The 16,014-nt window shown below is 36.3% G+C and overlaps 1 protein-coding gene across 2 annotated transcripts in view; it reads right to left on the reverse strand.

The window, feature by feature from the left end:
- TP53BP1 (tumor protein p53 binding protein 1) overlaps positions 1-6,459 on the reverse strand; it is a 136,011-nt gene extending 129,552 nt beyond the window's left edge. For both annotated transcript variants that reach the window (XM_051977182.1, XM_051977181.1), the window contains exons 1-7: positions 6,333-6,459; positions 5,546-5,730; positions 5,205-5,295; positions 4,928-5,006; positions 2,262-2,359; positions 1,309-1,470; positions 635-713 (exon numbers count right to left, since the gene is read on the reverse strand). In XM_051977182.1, coding sequence (XP_051833142.1) covers positions 635-713; positions 1,309-1,470; positions 2,262-2,359; positions 4,928-5,006; positions 5,205-5,295; positions 5,546-5,730; positions 6,333-6,339 — 701 coding nt within the window. In that variant the 5' untranslated portion in view covers positions 6,340-6,459. The remainder of the gene's footprint in view (positions 1-634; positions 714-1,308; positions 1,471-2,261; positions 2,360-4,927; positions 5,007-5,204; positions 5,296-5,545; positions 5,731-6,332) is intronic.
- Between the last annotated feature and the right edge of the window lie 9,555 nt (positions 6,460-16,014).

The raw sequence follows: 16,014 nt of genomic DNA on the forward strand, positions 1-16,014 counted from the left end.
TCAAAAGATAACTGGGAGTGAGTCTCTTGAGGTATAGAAAAGGCTTGCTGTCATACGCAGCAAAGGCCCAATGCTTTATAATATACCAGAGTACTGCAAATCTTTCAAAATATAAAGCTGTCTATATGCGGCAACAGTCATGGTGGAAAGAAGCTGAAGACATAGAACACCAAGTCATGCTAGAAATAGCATAATTAGTGTGGCTAAAAGTCTAATGTCAACACTAAAAGCCAACTGTAGTCAGTATACACTAAAAATGGCTTGATATTCTGACAATATATGATAAAATAGAGGGTGTTTTTTAAAAATTACAGCAACTTAAGAGAGAAATTCTAACATATGGGAAAACACAAGGATTTTCCTAGAAAGCAGACTAATTCAAAATGTGCATGGGCATAATAAACACCACAAAGGTTTGCATGCAAAAATGAAATAGCCTTGTTAAATGTTAAAAGATATGAAGTGAAGGGCAATGACAATACTGTGAATATCAAAAAGTGCTTCTTGTAGCTTTGAAATAATAAAAGTATAAAGAAAATTTTCAAACATTTAATTTTTTTCCTTGGTGAAATGAAATTACTCTAAACCCTGTCAAATAAAACTAAAAATCTTTTAGAATAAAAGTTCTTTTTACCTCTCAGACTCTGTATCTTTTTGGACTGCCACTTGTATATCTTCAATGGACTGATCTTCATGTTTATCCTCTTCAATTTCTGGGAGTAAATGAATTTATATTGTTGGGAGGAAAAAAAGAAAGGAGATGCCCAATGTGCCAGAAGAAATAAAAAAGAAAACACAAGGATTTTCCTAGAAAGCAGACTAATTCAAAATGTGCATGGGCATAATAAACACCACAAAGGTTTGTTCTAACCAATGTTCATTCATGATACAATAAGCCTACCATGACATTGATAAATCCTGCTATAAGATTATTCAGCTGATTATCAATGCATAATATTTATTTCACTGTTCCTATGGAACTAACCCCCTAGTATTGTTATTTCACCCAATAAAAAAATTTTAGAGCACCAATTAATAATATTAGGTAGTATATGACTACATTCCAATAATAGAACTACTAATTTAATGTACTTCAATAGGACTCAATTTGTAAAAGATTACTGCTCCAGTGCTTACTAGTTTACTACATGATACTAGCAATAAGCTGAATCTCACTTTGGGGAGAGATAAAACTTGTTTAAAAGGGCAAAAATAGAAAGAATAACCATTGTGAAAGAAAAGAACAACTAATGTGGAGGGAAACACCAATTTATAAACATGCCAAGCCCCAGGGAACTTGCTACATACCTATATTTGCATCTACATTAGAGGGATTGAGAAGACTAGACTCCTTGGTTACTGGCTGCAACTGTTGCTCTTTGCCTTCTTCATATGGTACAGTTTGTTCCTCAACATCTTGGCTCTGTGAGAGTTCCAGGGCCCCAAAGCCCAACTGTGATGAACCAGTGTCTATAGGACCAAATTACCCCCCAAAATTATACATCAACCCAAGATATCATGCATTCATACAAATGATTATACTATGTAGAAGGGGGACTTATCAAGTTTTTTCAGATCACAACCCATCCCTGCTGCCAGATAGATTTTCCTCAACTCATCTAAATAACAGAAATTAAAACACTGTAAAAGTAAACTAGAAAAGAAAATAAAGACTATCTTATGTAAAAAAATTAAAACTAGACTTTATTAGTGAAAAAAATCTACTTTCTAACACCCTAAACCAAAGCTTCTTAAACTATGGTTCAAGACCCCCATGTGGGTAATTGAATGTGAAGATCCAAAAATTATGATTTATTATCAGCAAATGTTTGATTTGTATATACCTTTTTTATATACCTATATGCCTGGGGTCAAATAAAAATTTCTAAGGTGAAAAGGGGTTGGTCCCAAGTGGAAAAAGTTTAAGAAGCTATCCTCAACCAATCATCCCTCTGCTCCTAACTCCTAGCAACAGATATCTTACAAAGCACACCCTCCAGAAAATTTTCAAAAAGAAAATAAGAGTTGAAAGAATGAATTAATATTTAGAAAAACACAATAAATGCAAAGAGCTATTAATTCCTAAATGCAATTATTAGATGCAATATCATATAGACAAAGTAAATTTCTTAATCATTTCTCTCAATCTAAAGCTAACAAGACATCTGATAAGAAATCTAATCTAATCAAAGGGAGAAAACTAGACTTTTGAAGCTCGTGTAAGAACTTAATCCACTTTCCTGAAGAATTCAGAGGGTTACCTTCAGCACCAACTGAATGTGTAGTACAGTCTGTAGCATCTTCTTCCTTCTCGTCTTCCTCTGCAGTAGAATCAGCTATTACTGTTATTCCAAGGATGCTGATGAAATAAACAATAAAGTGACATAAGAAACAGGGACACTGATACATTGTTGGTGGAATTATGAACACATCCAGCCATTCTGGAGAGCAATTTGGAACTATGCTCAAAAAGTTATCAAACTGTGCATACCCTTTTGATCCAGCAGTGTTTCTACTGGGCTTATACCCCAAAGATATACTAAAGAAGGGAAAGGGACCTGTATGTGCCAAAATGTTTGTGGCAGCCCTGTTTGTAGTGGCTAGAAGCTGGAAAATGAATGGATGCCATCAATTAGAGAATGGTTGAGTAAATTGTGGTATATGAACGTTATGGAATATTATTGTTCTGTAAGGAATGATCAGCAGGATGAATACAGAGAGGACTGGCGAAACTTACATGAACTGATGCTAAGTGAAATGAGCAGAACCAGGAGATCATTATATATATATATCTCAACAACGATACTGTTTGAGGATATATTCTGATGGAAGTGGTTCTCTTCGATAAAGAGAGCTAATTCAGTTTCAATTGATAAATGATGGACAGAAGCAGCTACACCCAAAGAAAGAACACTGGGAAATGAATATAAACTGCTTGCATTTTTGTTTTTCTTCCTGGGTTATTTATACCTTCTGAATTCAATTCTCCCTGTGCAACAAGAAAACTGTTCGGTTCTGCACACATATATTATACCTAGGATATACTGTAACCTATTCAACATGTAAAGGACTGCTTGCCATCTGGGGGAGGGGGCAGAGAGAGGGAGGGGAAAAATCGGAACAGAAGTGAATGGAAGGGATAATGCTGTAAAAAATTACCCTGGCATGGGTTCTATCAATAAAAAGTTATTTTTTAAAAATAAATAAATAAAGTGACATAAGATATGAAAAAATAAACTCTAGACAAAGTATTCTTTGACTTCAGTCTCTCTACTCACCAATATCCATTACACAAATTGGAAAAAAAATTTCCCCTTCATTGCCTTCTACAGAAAGCAATACTCAAAAAAAAAAAAAAAAAAAAGTTGTACAGAATCAACAAAGCTACTATAGACACAATAGTTAATGTTTCCTTGGAATAACCATAAAAGAAGACTGAGAATCAGTATGAACAATCTAAATAAACATCTTAAGATTGTGAGAATTATACAGAGAAGGCCTGTATAATTCACAGAAAGAGTGAAAAAGTCAATCTATAAAACAAGAGAAAACTCACAGGGATTATTTTTTAGTACCAGATCCTAGAATGAATCCAGTATAGAACCAGAATACTTGTGTAGTAATTCAAGTAACAAAATTGTAACTTTCTGTGTTAAAAAGAGTAATATAAATTTGGAGAGCTGACATAATCTACCCAACAGAAAAAAAAAAAAAAAAAAAAAGCCAACTAAGTTTCACAAAGGCAAAGCAGAAAAATATACCTAAAAAATTCTGGGGCAATAAAACTTTGAATTAAAAAAATAGAAAAATTAAAATTCAAGTGGAAAAGTCTGCAAGCAGACTTTTTTTTAACTATGAAAAGGACTTAAAGATTAAATAGGAAGAGATGAGAAGGATGAACCATAAAAGGAGATACTAATTCAGATTTTTCAGATACACAGATTAAATAAAATAAAACAATTCCAATTCCACATTTCCTCATGAAGCTCCTTAAAATTTTTAAATACGATTCTTTTAGTTGCTTTTATATCACCGTATAAAATTTCCCAAAAGCTTTCTACATTTATGAATATCCTAGTAATGATAAAATGGATGGTTATCATGAAGCTAAAAAAGTAAAATACTAAAGAAATAGAATAAAACTATTTTTATTAAAATCCAATGGGAAAAGTCTACTTTCATCCATATTCTGATTAAGCCTCTCTTAATTTCTGTTGGACTATTAGATAAATAGACCTTTGGAAATGTCATTTTTGAAAGATGGATATATAAATGACTAGACTTGTGATCTTGTTGGTAAAGTTCTTAGATGAGAAAATTCCTTCTACCAATATAAGCTGGTATCTTTTCTGAAATTTATATTCTTCAGAGAGTTACCTAGAGTATTGAGCGGTCAAAGGAATTCTTTAGGGTCACATAACTTAATTGTACCAGAGATGGGTCTTAACCCAAATCTTCCTGATTTTATGGTCAGGATCTCAGAAAAAGAAATTAAAAAAAAAAAAAAAAAAAAAAAAAAAAACAAGGCTTTATTTAGAGGCTTTACCACACTTCTAAAACATAAGTCTATCCAAACCCAGTCATATATCTGAGTATGTTAAAAAAAAAAAAATCTGAGAATTGGGAGAACATGTTTCATTTCATATAAACAAGTTAAGTTTGGTCACACTTTAAACAGTGTAGACATGAATGGTTACTAACTCCACAAGAGACAATTCACCTTACTGATACTGTAAATACAAGTATAATTTCCCTATTCAATTCATAAAAATCACTAGGTAAATTTGTTTCTGGGCTTAGTAAGGAAATAATTCAAGTGTTTTTATTAAATGTCTACCTATATGCACTGGGGGTATAAAGAAAAAATCAAAATAAAAGAAGAATCATTTAGAAACTGAAGTGAAATAAATATCAAATATCAATGTACCTGCTTTCCCTATTGGGTTGAGGTAAAAGTTCAATGATCTGACTTCTGGTATTTCCTGTGTCCAAAGAAGAAGAAGAATCTATGGATTATAGAAAAGGAAAAGAAAAATAACTGGGCTTTAGTACAAGTGGCACTTACCCACAAACCTAAGCAAATTCAGACTTCAACAAGAATAGTCAAGATACCTACAGCTAATATGCAAGCATATCATTCTAATTTTTAATTCATCTAGCAGCAACCAGATTCATAAAAATCCAACAGGATAGAACTCCCTCACCTGCAGACTTGTTTTCTTTCAAGTGTTCCACGAACTCGTTGCTATCTCCTTTTTCTTTTCCAGCTGTTTGTGTAGCATCTGCCACAATATCCTAAAAAACAAATAGATTTCAGTATCTCCACCTCCAGGTTCCCAACAATGGACTAGGAGGAGACTCTGCTGGCCAACATACTCCTAACAAAGTCCCTCATTTCCTATATCCTATGCAAAAACTAGAGATATTCAATGTACTCGTGCATTCTGGCTAGTCAAAAGGAAAGAAGAAAAAAAGAAGAAGAAGAAGAAAGGAAGAAAGAAAGAAATCTTGCCCAATTGTCCTCAACCAGGAAATTTCAACTCACCGGCCCAGAGCTCTCTTTGTGGGTCTGCAGATTAGGAAGGTGTCTGGATAACATGCTAAAGTGAGAACCAGAATCATCTTCCTGAGCCTGGCTTTCAAGCTGGGAGTCTTCGATGATCAGGCAAGGTGTCCCTTGCTGAGAGAAATCTGAATCCACCTGACTCTCAGGAGGGTCCATCTGTTCCCCTGGAATGAACAAGAGGGCACAGAATTGAGAAGGTACGTGACCCAATCGTCTAACTCCTCCAGGGGTAGGAGACTCGAGACCAGGGAAGGACAAAAACCCTTCTGGAGCAGAGCCTGCCTGCCCGCCCGCCTCCCTCCAGTGTAGAAATGGCATTTTCCCCAGAGCCACAGGGCCCCCTTCCTCCCGAACCTCGCAGCTCCCGCCCCTTGGCCCGCCCGATAAGCCTTCCCCCGACGCTCCTCTCCCTTCACCTTCCCGAGGAGACCCCTCTTCTCTTCTCTCTCGCCGCCAGCGCCGACCCCGCCTCCCTAGAGGCCCCTCGACAGCGCCCCTAGTCCCAGCCTGCTTCTCTCTGCAGACCCCGCCCCTCCCTCCTCCTCCAAAGCCCCTTCCTCTGCCGCCCCGCCCCCTCCCCGCGACCACCCCGCCGCCCGCACCCCCTTCCCCAGGTCCTTCCAGCCCTTTCGCCGTCACGGCCGCCATGCTTGCCACCCCGCCCCCTTCGGCCAGCCATCCTCCCGGCCTCTCTCCACTCCCCTCCCCGTCTCCGTCGGCAGCCTCTTTCCCTCTCTCTCTTTTCCTCCTCCCCTCCAGCTAGTACCGGGCATCCCGGCGGGAGGTGGCCGCGACGGTCTCAGCACGCTGCTCAGGCCGCGGCTCAGTCCCCCCGCAAGCAGTCGCCGCTGCTATCACTAATGCCGCCGCTACTGAGACTGCCGCCGCCGCCGCTGCTGCTGCCGCTGCCGCCGCCGCCGCCACAACCAGCCCCTCTTCCCGTCGCGCGTCACACTACAAGCATCGCCCATTGGTTGGGGGTAACTATCACTCAGCGCACACCACCACTAATAAACCGACTGCCCCCCCAGGGCCCCGCCCCCGCTCAAGAAGAGGGAAGACAGCGGCGTGTTACCATGGCAGCATGGAGGTTCCCCTGGCCCTTTCCCCCCTCTAGTTTTGCCAGAGAATGACAGAGAATCCTTGAACTGAAGGGACCTTGAGAGGTCATGCAATCTATTCCCCTGCCTTCAGCAGGAGCTGCTTTTATCTTTTCCTAAAGAGAAGACCCTCTTTCCTGTTTCCTGCCTCTCGCGGCTTCTTTGAAAGCCCCCAGAGGACTGTCAAAAGGGTTACCTTTAATAGGACCCGGTAAGCAGAATGTAAATGGCCAATGCCCTGGGAAGGTAGAAAGACTGAAAAGAAAGAGGGCTTTGTTGGCTTTTTCCAAAGTCCAGACTCCTACCGGGGTCTTCAAATCAAAGTCGTCTCTCCCCCTCAGGGGCCTCTTTAGAATATGAGAGCCCCCTGAGGTTACATTTCTCTAACCTGACCCTGCTTGCAAACCTCATCTGCTACTTCTCCTCATCTGCTACCCTATCTTTCACATGACTGGAATTGTAGTCTATAATTCCCAACATGCTATGCCTATTTCCCTTTGTGAGGTCTGAACACCAATAGGCTTCCTTTTGTATTAAAGACAAAGAATGATGTGCAAATCTTGCAGAAGACTTGTGGAAATTTTGACCACAAGATAGGAAGTATTTATGACTGTGAGCAATCGCAATACCAGCTTCCTCATCTGTAAAATGGAACTACTACCTGTACTACTTTCCCCAAGGGACTGTTATGGGGTTCAAATGAGAAAATAGATGCAAAGGATTCTGTAAAACTAATGCAATACATTGATATCAGCTAGAATTAATATTATTTTTATGACTTAACATATGAATGATAAATATTATATTCCTGACACTGGCTCAAAAATATTTAGACATAGCCCTGCAAAAATGGGGCCCTGTTCTGGTAAATACCATATTCATTCTATATGAACCTTATTAATTGAAAACATGAATTAAGCTAAGTTTGCACAACCTGCCAACCAATCCTCTCTATCATATCTAAACTGTTATCTTCTAGAATATTTTGCCAGGAGCAAAAATGTAAAAGAATGTTACCAGAATGTAACCCAAGGACCTTCAAATGCAAATAATTTAATAATTAATTAATGATCTGGAAGTAATTAAGCATTTATTTCTAGCAGCTTTCATTTCTACTCCTATCAATAGATATCATTGACTTTCAAATTACTCCTTTCTTCATGCAATGAGACAACTAACCAATGTCAGATCAAACAAAAATGCTAAAGAAGCAAAAATCAAGTTAACCCTAAGCTATTTGGTATGAGTTTCCTAAAGTTATTGATTAGGAGAAATAATAGTTTTTCCTCACAAGCTGAAGAAAATACAGGCAACTGACCTTTGTTCTCAAGCATACCCTGGCCAGGAACCACCCTTCTCCAAACAATAACAACAATGCTTCAAAAGATCTGTGATTTCATTGATGTGAGTACTCCATCCACTGGTGTGGAATGTAAACCCACCACCTCTAATACAACTCACTCACACACACCTTAAAAGAGAGTACTTCCTGAGTTGCTATGGCAACCAAAAAAAATCACCTGGTGACCAACCTTCTGGGGACAAGCTTCTCTGCACTAACCTAGAAGACAAACACAGGATCATTATCAACATTTTATGCTACCATCTCCCTGGCTTTGTGGAGATTCTGTTATTAAGAAGAGGGGAAAGGCTGCCCCTCCTAGTGTTAATTATGGTGCCAGGCTCCTGAGGGAGATATGGCAGCTGAGAAAATCTACACACAAGCTAGAGCCTTAAAAAGAAGGGGCAATACTAAAAAGTCTTTACAGCTTGGTAAAAATTGTTATTGTATTTTTGTGAGAGGCTGAGGATAGGAGTGTGGGTGTGGTATGATGGGTAGGGAGATTGCTCAGTCAAATAGGTCCCTGAACAATTTGATGAGTTCCCCAGTCAATCTGCTGGCATTATACAGTATAACCCTTTGTTTGGAAGCACCTTAGGGGCACCTCCTAATGAAATGTGGGTATAGTTCACATGGTACTAAAAAAGAACTCAGGATAATTTGTTGACAGACTTATCAAAGCAAGTTAACAAACCAGTTTCTTTTCATCCATATTCCTTTCCCTTTCTCCCCTATTGTCACCCTCCCTTCTTTTCTCCCCAAGATAATTTTATTGTTGGAGAATAAGGGAAGCCACTATCCACTGGAGAGATCTGAAGGGAAAAAAACCTCTTGTAGGAGGTGGCTTTTCAATTAAGCTGTGAAGGAACTAGGAATTCTAAGAAGCAGAGGTAATCAGTGAGATAGATGCCATATACAAGGAACAATAAGCATTCCTATTTGTCTGCATTATAGAATGAATGAATGAGAATTTATTAAACTTTTATTTTGTGGAGCTTATATTCTAATGCAGAAGACAATATTCACAGAGGAGAGAGGGTCAGAAAGGAGTATTTTGATTTAGAAACTTATGATGGCAGTACACAAAGCCACAATGTAATATAATATCATGTGAGAAGCAATAAGAGAGTTGATTTGGTTACTAAAAATGGGGATGGGGTGGAAAGGGAGTAGACATGATCCAGCAAGGCTACTAGAGAAAAGATAGTAGGGGAATGAAGTGAAGCATGACTAGAACCTGACTTAAGTGTAAAGGCCCAAGTAAGTCAACCACTAGAAGTGAGTCACTCATCAACTGGGATAGCAGATTCCCAGAGCTGAAGTTCTGAATTAAGAGGAGTAATGTATCATCATAAGCATGCTTGAGCCAAATTATAAATGAAACAAAGGAATTCTATCAAGATAATAGGAAAACACTGAAGTTTATTGCAAAAGAAAGAAATGTGGTCTCACTTTGTCAAGAGTATGGAGTATGAATTGGGGAAAAGAAAGATTTGAGCCAACGAGACTAAGCAAAAAGTATTGAAATAGTCCACGCAATTGTGAATACATCCAGCCATTCTGGAGAGTGATTTAGAATTATGCTCAAAAAGTTATCAAACTGTTCATACCCTTTGATCCAGCAGTGCTACTACTGGGCTTATATGCCAAAGAGATACAAAAGAAGGGAAAAGGACCTGTATGTGCCAAAATGTTTGTGGCAGCCCTGTTTGTAGTGGCTAGAAACTGGAAATTGAATGGATACCCATCAATTGGAGAATGGCTGAATAAATTGTGATATATGAATATTATGGAATATTATTGTTCTGTAAGAAATAACTAGCAGGATGAATACAGAGAGGCTTGGAGAGACTTACATGAACTGATGCTAAGTAAAATGAGAAGAACCAAGAGATCATTATATACCTCAACAATGATATTGTATGAGGATGTATTCTTATGAAAGTGGATTTTTTCCACAAAGAGATCTAACTGAGTTTCAATTGATCAATGATGGACAGAAGCAGCTACACTCAAAAAAAAGAACACTGGGAAATGAATGTAAACTGTCTGTATTTTTGTTTTTCTTCCCGGGTTATTTTTACCTTCTGAATCCAATTCTTCCTGTGCAGTTAGAGAACTGTTTGGTTCTGCATACATATATTGTATCTAGGATTTACTGTGACATGTTTAACATGTATAGGACTGCTTGCCATCTGGGGGAGGAGGTGGAGGGAGGGAGGGGAAAAGTCGGAACAAAGTGAGTGCAAGGGATAATGTTGTAAAAAATTTCCCAGGTTCTGTCAATAAAAAGTTATAATTATGAAAAAAGGAAAATAATTAAAAAAAAAAGAAATAGTCCACGCAATAGGTGATGATGGCTTGTTTAGGGGGATGGCCAAGTAAATGAAGAGGAGATGCATGCTCTTTTCTTAATATTTTTCATTGTTTATCCCTAAGATTTTATTCCTCAGAAAAACACAAAAAGGTCAGAATCCTTCCCGTTGCTAAATAGAAAAACTGGAAAAAATATGAAATGCTTTATTAGGTTATATGCAATTATATTCCATTAACAATCACTAAATTATCTAAATAGCTTGACTTAGAAAATACTTTGAGACAAAGTATTTGTCTCCATTGTAGATTATAAAGAGGCCATTGTGAGCAAAATATTCTTACTCTTAAAGTTATAGGGACCATTGTGGGGGGTCATCTAGTCAATCAAAGTACATTACATCAGATAAATAAAATTATCCTGTCTTTAAAGATTTGCAGAAATATGTATTGTATCTAGGATATACTGCAACATATTTAACATATATAGGACTGCTTGCCATCTTGGGGGGGGGGAGGAGGGAGGGAGGGGAAAAAGCGAAACATAAGTGATTGCAAGGGATAATGTCGTGTGGAAATTATCCTGGCATGGATTCTGTCAATACAAAGTTATTATTAAATAAAATAAAATTAAAAAATAAAAATAAAAAAAATTAAAAAATAAATAAAATAAAGATTTGCAGAAAAGAATATTCCATTATTTCATGTGCTTAAATTCATTTTAAAGTTTGACATACCTGATTGTCAAGAATTTTCCTTTAATCTAAATTAAATCCTGCTAGGCTCACTTTGTTCCTCACAGTAGTCGTAATGAGGATCTTAAAAAACCTAAATAAATTCTCAAACTGAATGGTAATGCTTCTAGTAGTTTCAATCAACTCTGCAAATTCATGATTTTATTCATCTAGTCAATAAGCATTTATTAAGTGTCCATTATGTGCCCAGCACTATTCCATGTTATGTGCAGTAATTCTTTAATTCTTCAATATTTGAATGTTATTATTGCCTGTCCTCAAATTTCTCTGAAGTCATCTGAGAAAATTCTAGCTTTTCCTCTGAGATCCTATATTCTAACCTTGATCAACTCCTCAATGTCATACTTTCACTGAGACTCAGAAATTAAAATTTTGTAGATTACTTAGAAGTTTTATGCCTTCTTAGTAAACTTTTTATGGATATACAAGTTGGTCCAATCACCTTGGAAAACAATTGAGAATTATGGCCAAAAAGTTATTAAACTGAACATACTATACTCCCAAAGACATCAAAGAAAAAAGAAAAAAACAACTACAACTATATAACTTACAGCAACTTTTTTAATAGCCCTAAATTGGAAACTAAGGGGGTGTCTTCAACTTGGGGAAAGGTAAAATAAATTATTTTATATGCATGTAATTTTACTATATAATAAGAAATGGAAAATGGATAGTTTCAAAAAGAAGATCTCTATGAAATAATGCAAAGCAAAGTAAGCAGTACTAGAACAAATTACATAACATTACAAAGAAAAACAATGTTGAAAGACATTAAGATTCCAATTGGTGAAAAATAATAAACCATGACTCCAAAGGACAAAAGATGAAACATGCTCTTCCCCTCCTCATCAGAGAGGGGAATGTAGAAGAAAAGAACAGATTTTTCTGGCATGAGCAATGTGGGAAATTATTTTGCTGGCTTATTAAGGTTTATAATAAGAATTTTATTTGGCGAGGGAAGTGTAAGGGGGAATCAGATTTATTTACAAATGTATATAAAAATAAACACAGATTTATTTTAAAAATAAAATTTGTACCTCTATATTATTATATTTTCTTCAAAATAAGAAAAAACACTAGAAATAACCAAAGAATGAAATTTATTAGATATTAGGTAGGAATTATAGATGAAGGAGCAAGCCTGAGAAAGCATTGTATAGAATAAAGATCTATGAGTCAGACTCAACCACTTAGTAGCATATGATAATGAATAAATCATTGCCTTTCCCTGAACCTCCATTTCCTCATCTATAAAATGGGGGGAAGAATACTATCCACCTCTGTTGTGAGATAATGTGTTTTCTAAATCTTAAGATATTATAGAAGTTAGAATTTTTTTAGAATTAACTGTCCATGTGCCTCTAGATCACCAGTTAGAAGAATAAAAAGAAAACCTAACACCAAATGAGAAAAAGAATAAAGATGAGAAAACACTGTGTTCAATTACAACAGCTCCACCCCTACCAATTTAAATTACCTTTTTACTGAGAGATGGATAAAAGTAAAGACAATAACTAATTATTGCCATTTCTAAACGATATAAAACAAAATAATGTGCGTGCTCTTATTGAATGTCATCAGGCTCTTTCAAAAGACTCACCAAAAAAGCATGCTCCTAGCACTAAACTTTCATTAGTCCCCCCTTACCACTAGGAGGACAGATTAAGAGAAAGATACACTTAAGGAAAGAAATTAGTTGCAATAACCTAAGTGAAGGGTAATAAGAGCCTAAAATCAGGGTGATGGCCACATGAATGGAGAAAAATAGATGGATACAGGAGGCATTGTAAGAGTAGAATAAACAAGATTTAGTTGTTAGAGGGATTATGAAAAGATAGATTCACTATTGCATTGTCAGTGGAGCTGTGAATTGATCCATCCATTCTGTAAAATCCTTTGGATTATGTAAAGAGAGTGACTAAAATGTGCACACTTTTTGACCCAAAGATTCTGCTGCTAAGCAACTTATCCCAATAAGGATCAATGACATAAAAAGCCCTAAACATGACAAAATATTTATATCAGCATGCTTTGTAGCAACAAAGACATAGAAACAAAGTAAATATCCTTGATCAAGCTAAATAAATTCTGTTATATAAAAGAAATGGAATATTACTCCTCTGTAAGAAACAATGAATATAATGAAGACAGAAATGTGAAGACATGTGAACCGACAAAACATGAGGTAAGCAGAACAAGAAATACAGTGATATAAATGTGGCAGCAGGGAGAGAGGGGAAGGGAGGGGAGCCACAAAAAAGTTAAATGCTACAAAATTTTAATAACTAAGCTTACCCCCCCAAAATTACAAAAAGACCTATCCCCAATGGGATTATAAGTATGAAATTATCATATTTCAATATGTTGGTTAGTATTACTGAACTTTTTTCCTTTTAAAACTTTTTTTATTACAACAGGCTTCGGAAGTCATTGGAAGAGGAATATAATGGGAAACACAGGATAAATATAAACAAGATATTTCATTTTAAAATGTATTTTTTTTTGCTGAGGCAATTGGGGTTAAGTGATTAAAATGTATTTTTTTAAATACTATTTAGAAACTAACTGGATATGTGAGATGAAGAAAACTGAATTGATGGATCTGAAGAGGTATGGGAAAAAAGATATACAGAACAGGACTACGCCAGCAACATAGTTGCTCTAAATGTGCTAACCCTTTTAGCTAGTTGACAGGAGCTGGGGCCAACCACTCTCTATAAGGAAATTTACAGCTTTAGTGCTTAAACCCAAATTAAGTTCTATAACCTGGAAATCCCAGAAGGCAAGCAAATAGACTACATAGGACACATTGAAAGCTTGTACCTATCTCCTGACTCAAGTCACCCTTATGATCTGTACAGAGTTCACTAAATAAATACATAAAGAGCATAGCAACGGGACCCCAGACTAACAAAAAATTCACAGCCACTCTTTCTAATACAAATTCCCAATATGAGAAGTAAGATTGGAATAATGAGTAAACAAAGCTACAAAATAGAGCTACTAAAATGCCAGGAATTACTAAGAAATAAATACAGAAAAGAATAACTTTAAAACAACTACAAAGTCTCAAAGAAAAAACAATTTGTCCACAAGATCAATTTGACTTCCTAGAAGAAATGAATAAGAGATTTAAAATTATATTGGTAATGAAATGAAAGTGACAAAGAAATTAATTAGAAAAAAAATGAAAGCTTTGAAGAAAAGTCTTGAAAGGAATGAACAGCTCAGTTTAAGAGGTACAAAATATTACAAAACTAAAAATTAGAAAGACCAAACAGAAACAGATGATTCAATGAAGCAACAAAAAAATTGAAACAAGGAAAGTAGATTGAAAAAAAATTTTATGTATGATATTTCATTGAACACAGATATGGTAGCCACATTAAAAGAGATTCACTATTATAAAGCCAAATATCACCAAAGTAGGTGATAAGAAATTAACAGAAATCCACACCAGGTTCAAATCCAGGGTCTTGGGACCAGAGTTTGAAGCAAAACAGAAAGCTAACATATATGCCTTGGAGAAGGTCAAAGTAGAGATAAAGAGTGAAAATCAATTGGCAGAAAGGAAGATCTCCAAGAAGACCAAAAAGGAACCTAATAGTCATCTCTTAGTTCTGTTGAATATAGAGTTCACAACCCAAAAAGGAGAAAGGGGAAAGTGATGAGGAAAAAGAACAAGAGGAAGGACATAATATGGGAGAAAAGCAAAGATACAGCTCAACTGAAGACACACACAACAACATTCAAGACAATCCAGAACTGGACAGACCAGGAAATGACCAGCAGGAAAGAGAGAAAGTTCAGATGGACTTTTCCTTTGATGAGGAAAGCTATAGACCTCAGGTGTGCTGCCTCTGTCGTGTCTGTGAGTTTGAACTGCTTCACTAAATTACACAGTAGATGATGTAAAGGTCACCTGTCCCCAGATTCCCAGAACTTTTGGGAGATACTGTCTCTTCAATTATATTTGTTCCCTTGTGGTTTTTTCCCTCATTTAATTTCTGATTTTAAAACAACATGAAATGAATAGAAAGGTTATTTTAATGAAAAGAGTAAGATATTTCATAGAAAAATCAACTAATTGGAAAATGGAAGAGAAAAAATGTACAAAGTTCTGAACTACCTTGACTTGAAAAGAGGCCTGACTATCATATTTCAAGAAATAATGGTGAGGGTGGAGGGGTGGGGGTTACTCAGACATACTAGGACAAGGAGGGGAATGAGAAGGAAATAAGCATTAAGGTAGTACCTACTATGTGTCAAGCACTATGTTGTGTTTGGGTTTTTTTTTATTTCTTGTTTTGTTTAATGTTATTTCATTTAATCTTCACAACAACCTTTGAAAAGTAGTTGTAATTATCCTTATTTTACATTGAAGGAAATTGAAGCAAACAGGGATTAAGTGACTTGCTTAGGGTCATATATACTAAGTATCTGAGGCCATATTTGAACTCAGATTTTCCTGACTTCAGATCTAGCTTTCTATCCACTGTACTACTGGTTGCTTCAAAAGGACAAGAAGGCAAAGTGAAAATAGGAAAAATCCACCAATCACTCCTAAACAAAACTCCCAAATTAAAATTCCCATAAACATAATACTACAAATCTAGAGCTCCCAAAATAACAACAAAAATGCAGCATAAGCACTCAAAAATAAAGAATTCAAGTACCAAAGAACCACAGTCAGGGTTACACAATATTGAGCTACTATCATAAAGGGGCTACTATCATTAAAGACATTTGAAGGAGCATGTAATATGATATTCTAATAAGTAAAATAATAATAATAAGCTTGAAACCAGGAATAATTTACCCTAAAAAAAACAAGCAAACCCATATGGAAGAAAAAAAAGTAGACCTTGAATGGGATATTCAGCTTCCAAGAATTCTGGAGGAAAAGATCAAACCTGAGAAGAAATGTGATAATAAATC

Source organism: Antechinus flavipes, chromosome 2, assembly GCF_016432865.1.
Source record: "Antechinus flavipes isolate AdamAnt ecotype Samford, QLD, Australia chromosome 2, AdamAnt_v2, whole genome shotgun sequence".
Classification (NCBI taxonomy): Eukaryota; Metazoa; Chordata; class Mammalia; order Dasyuromorphia; family Dasyuridae; genus Antechinus; species Antechinus flavipes.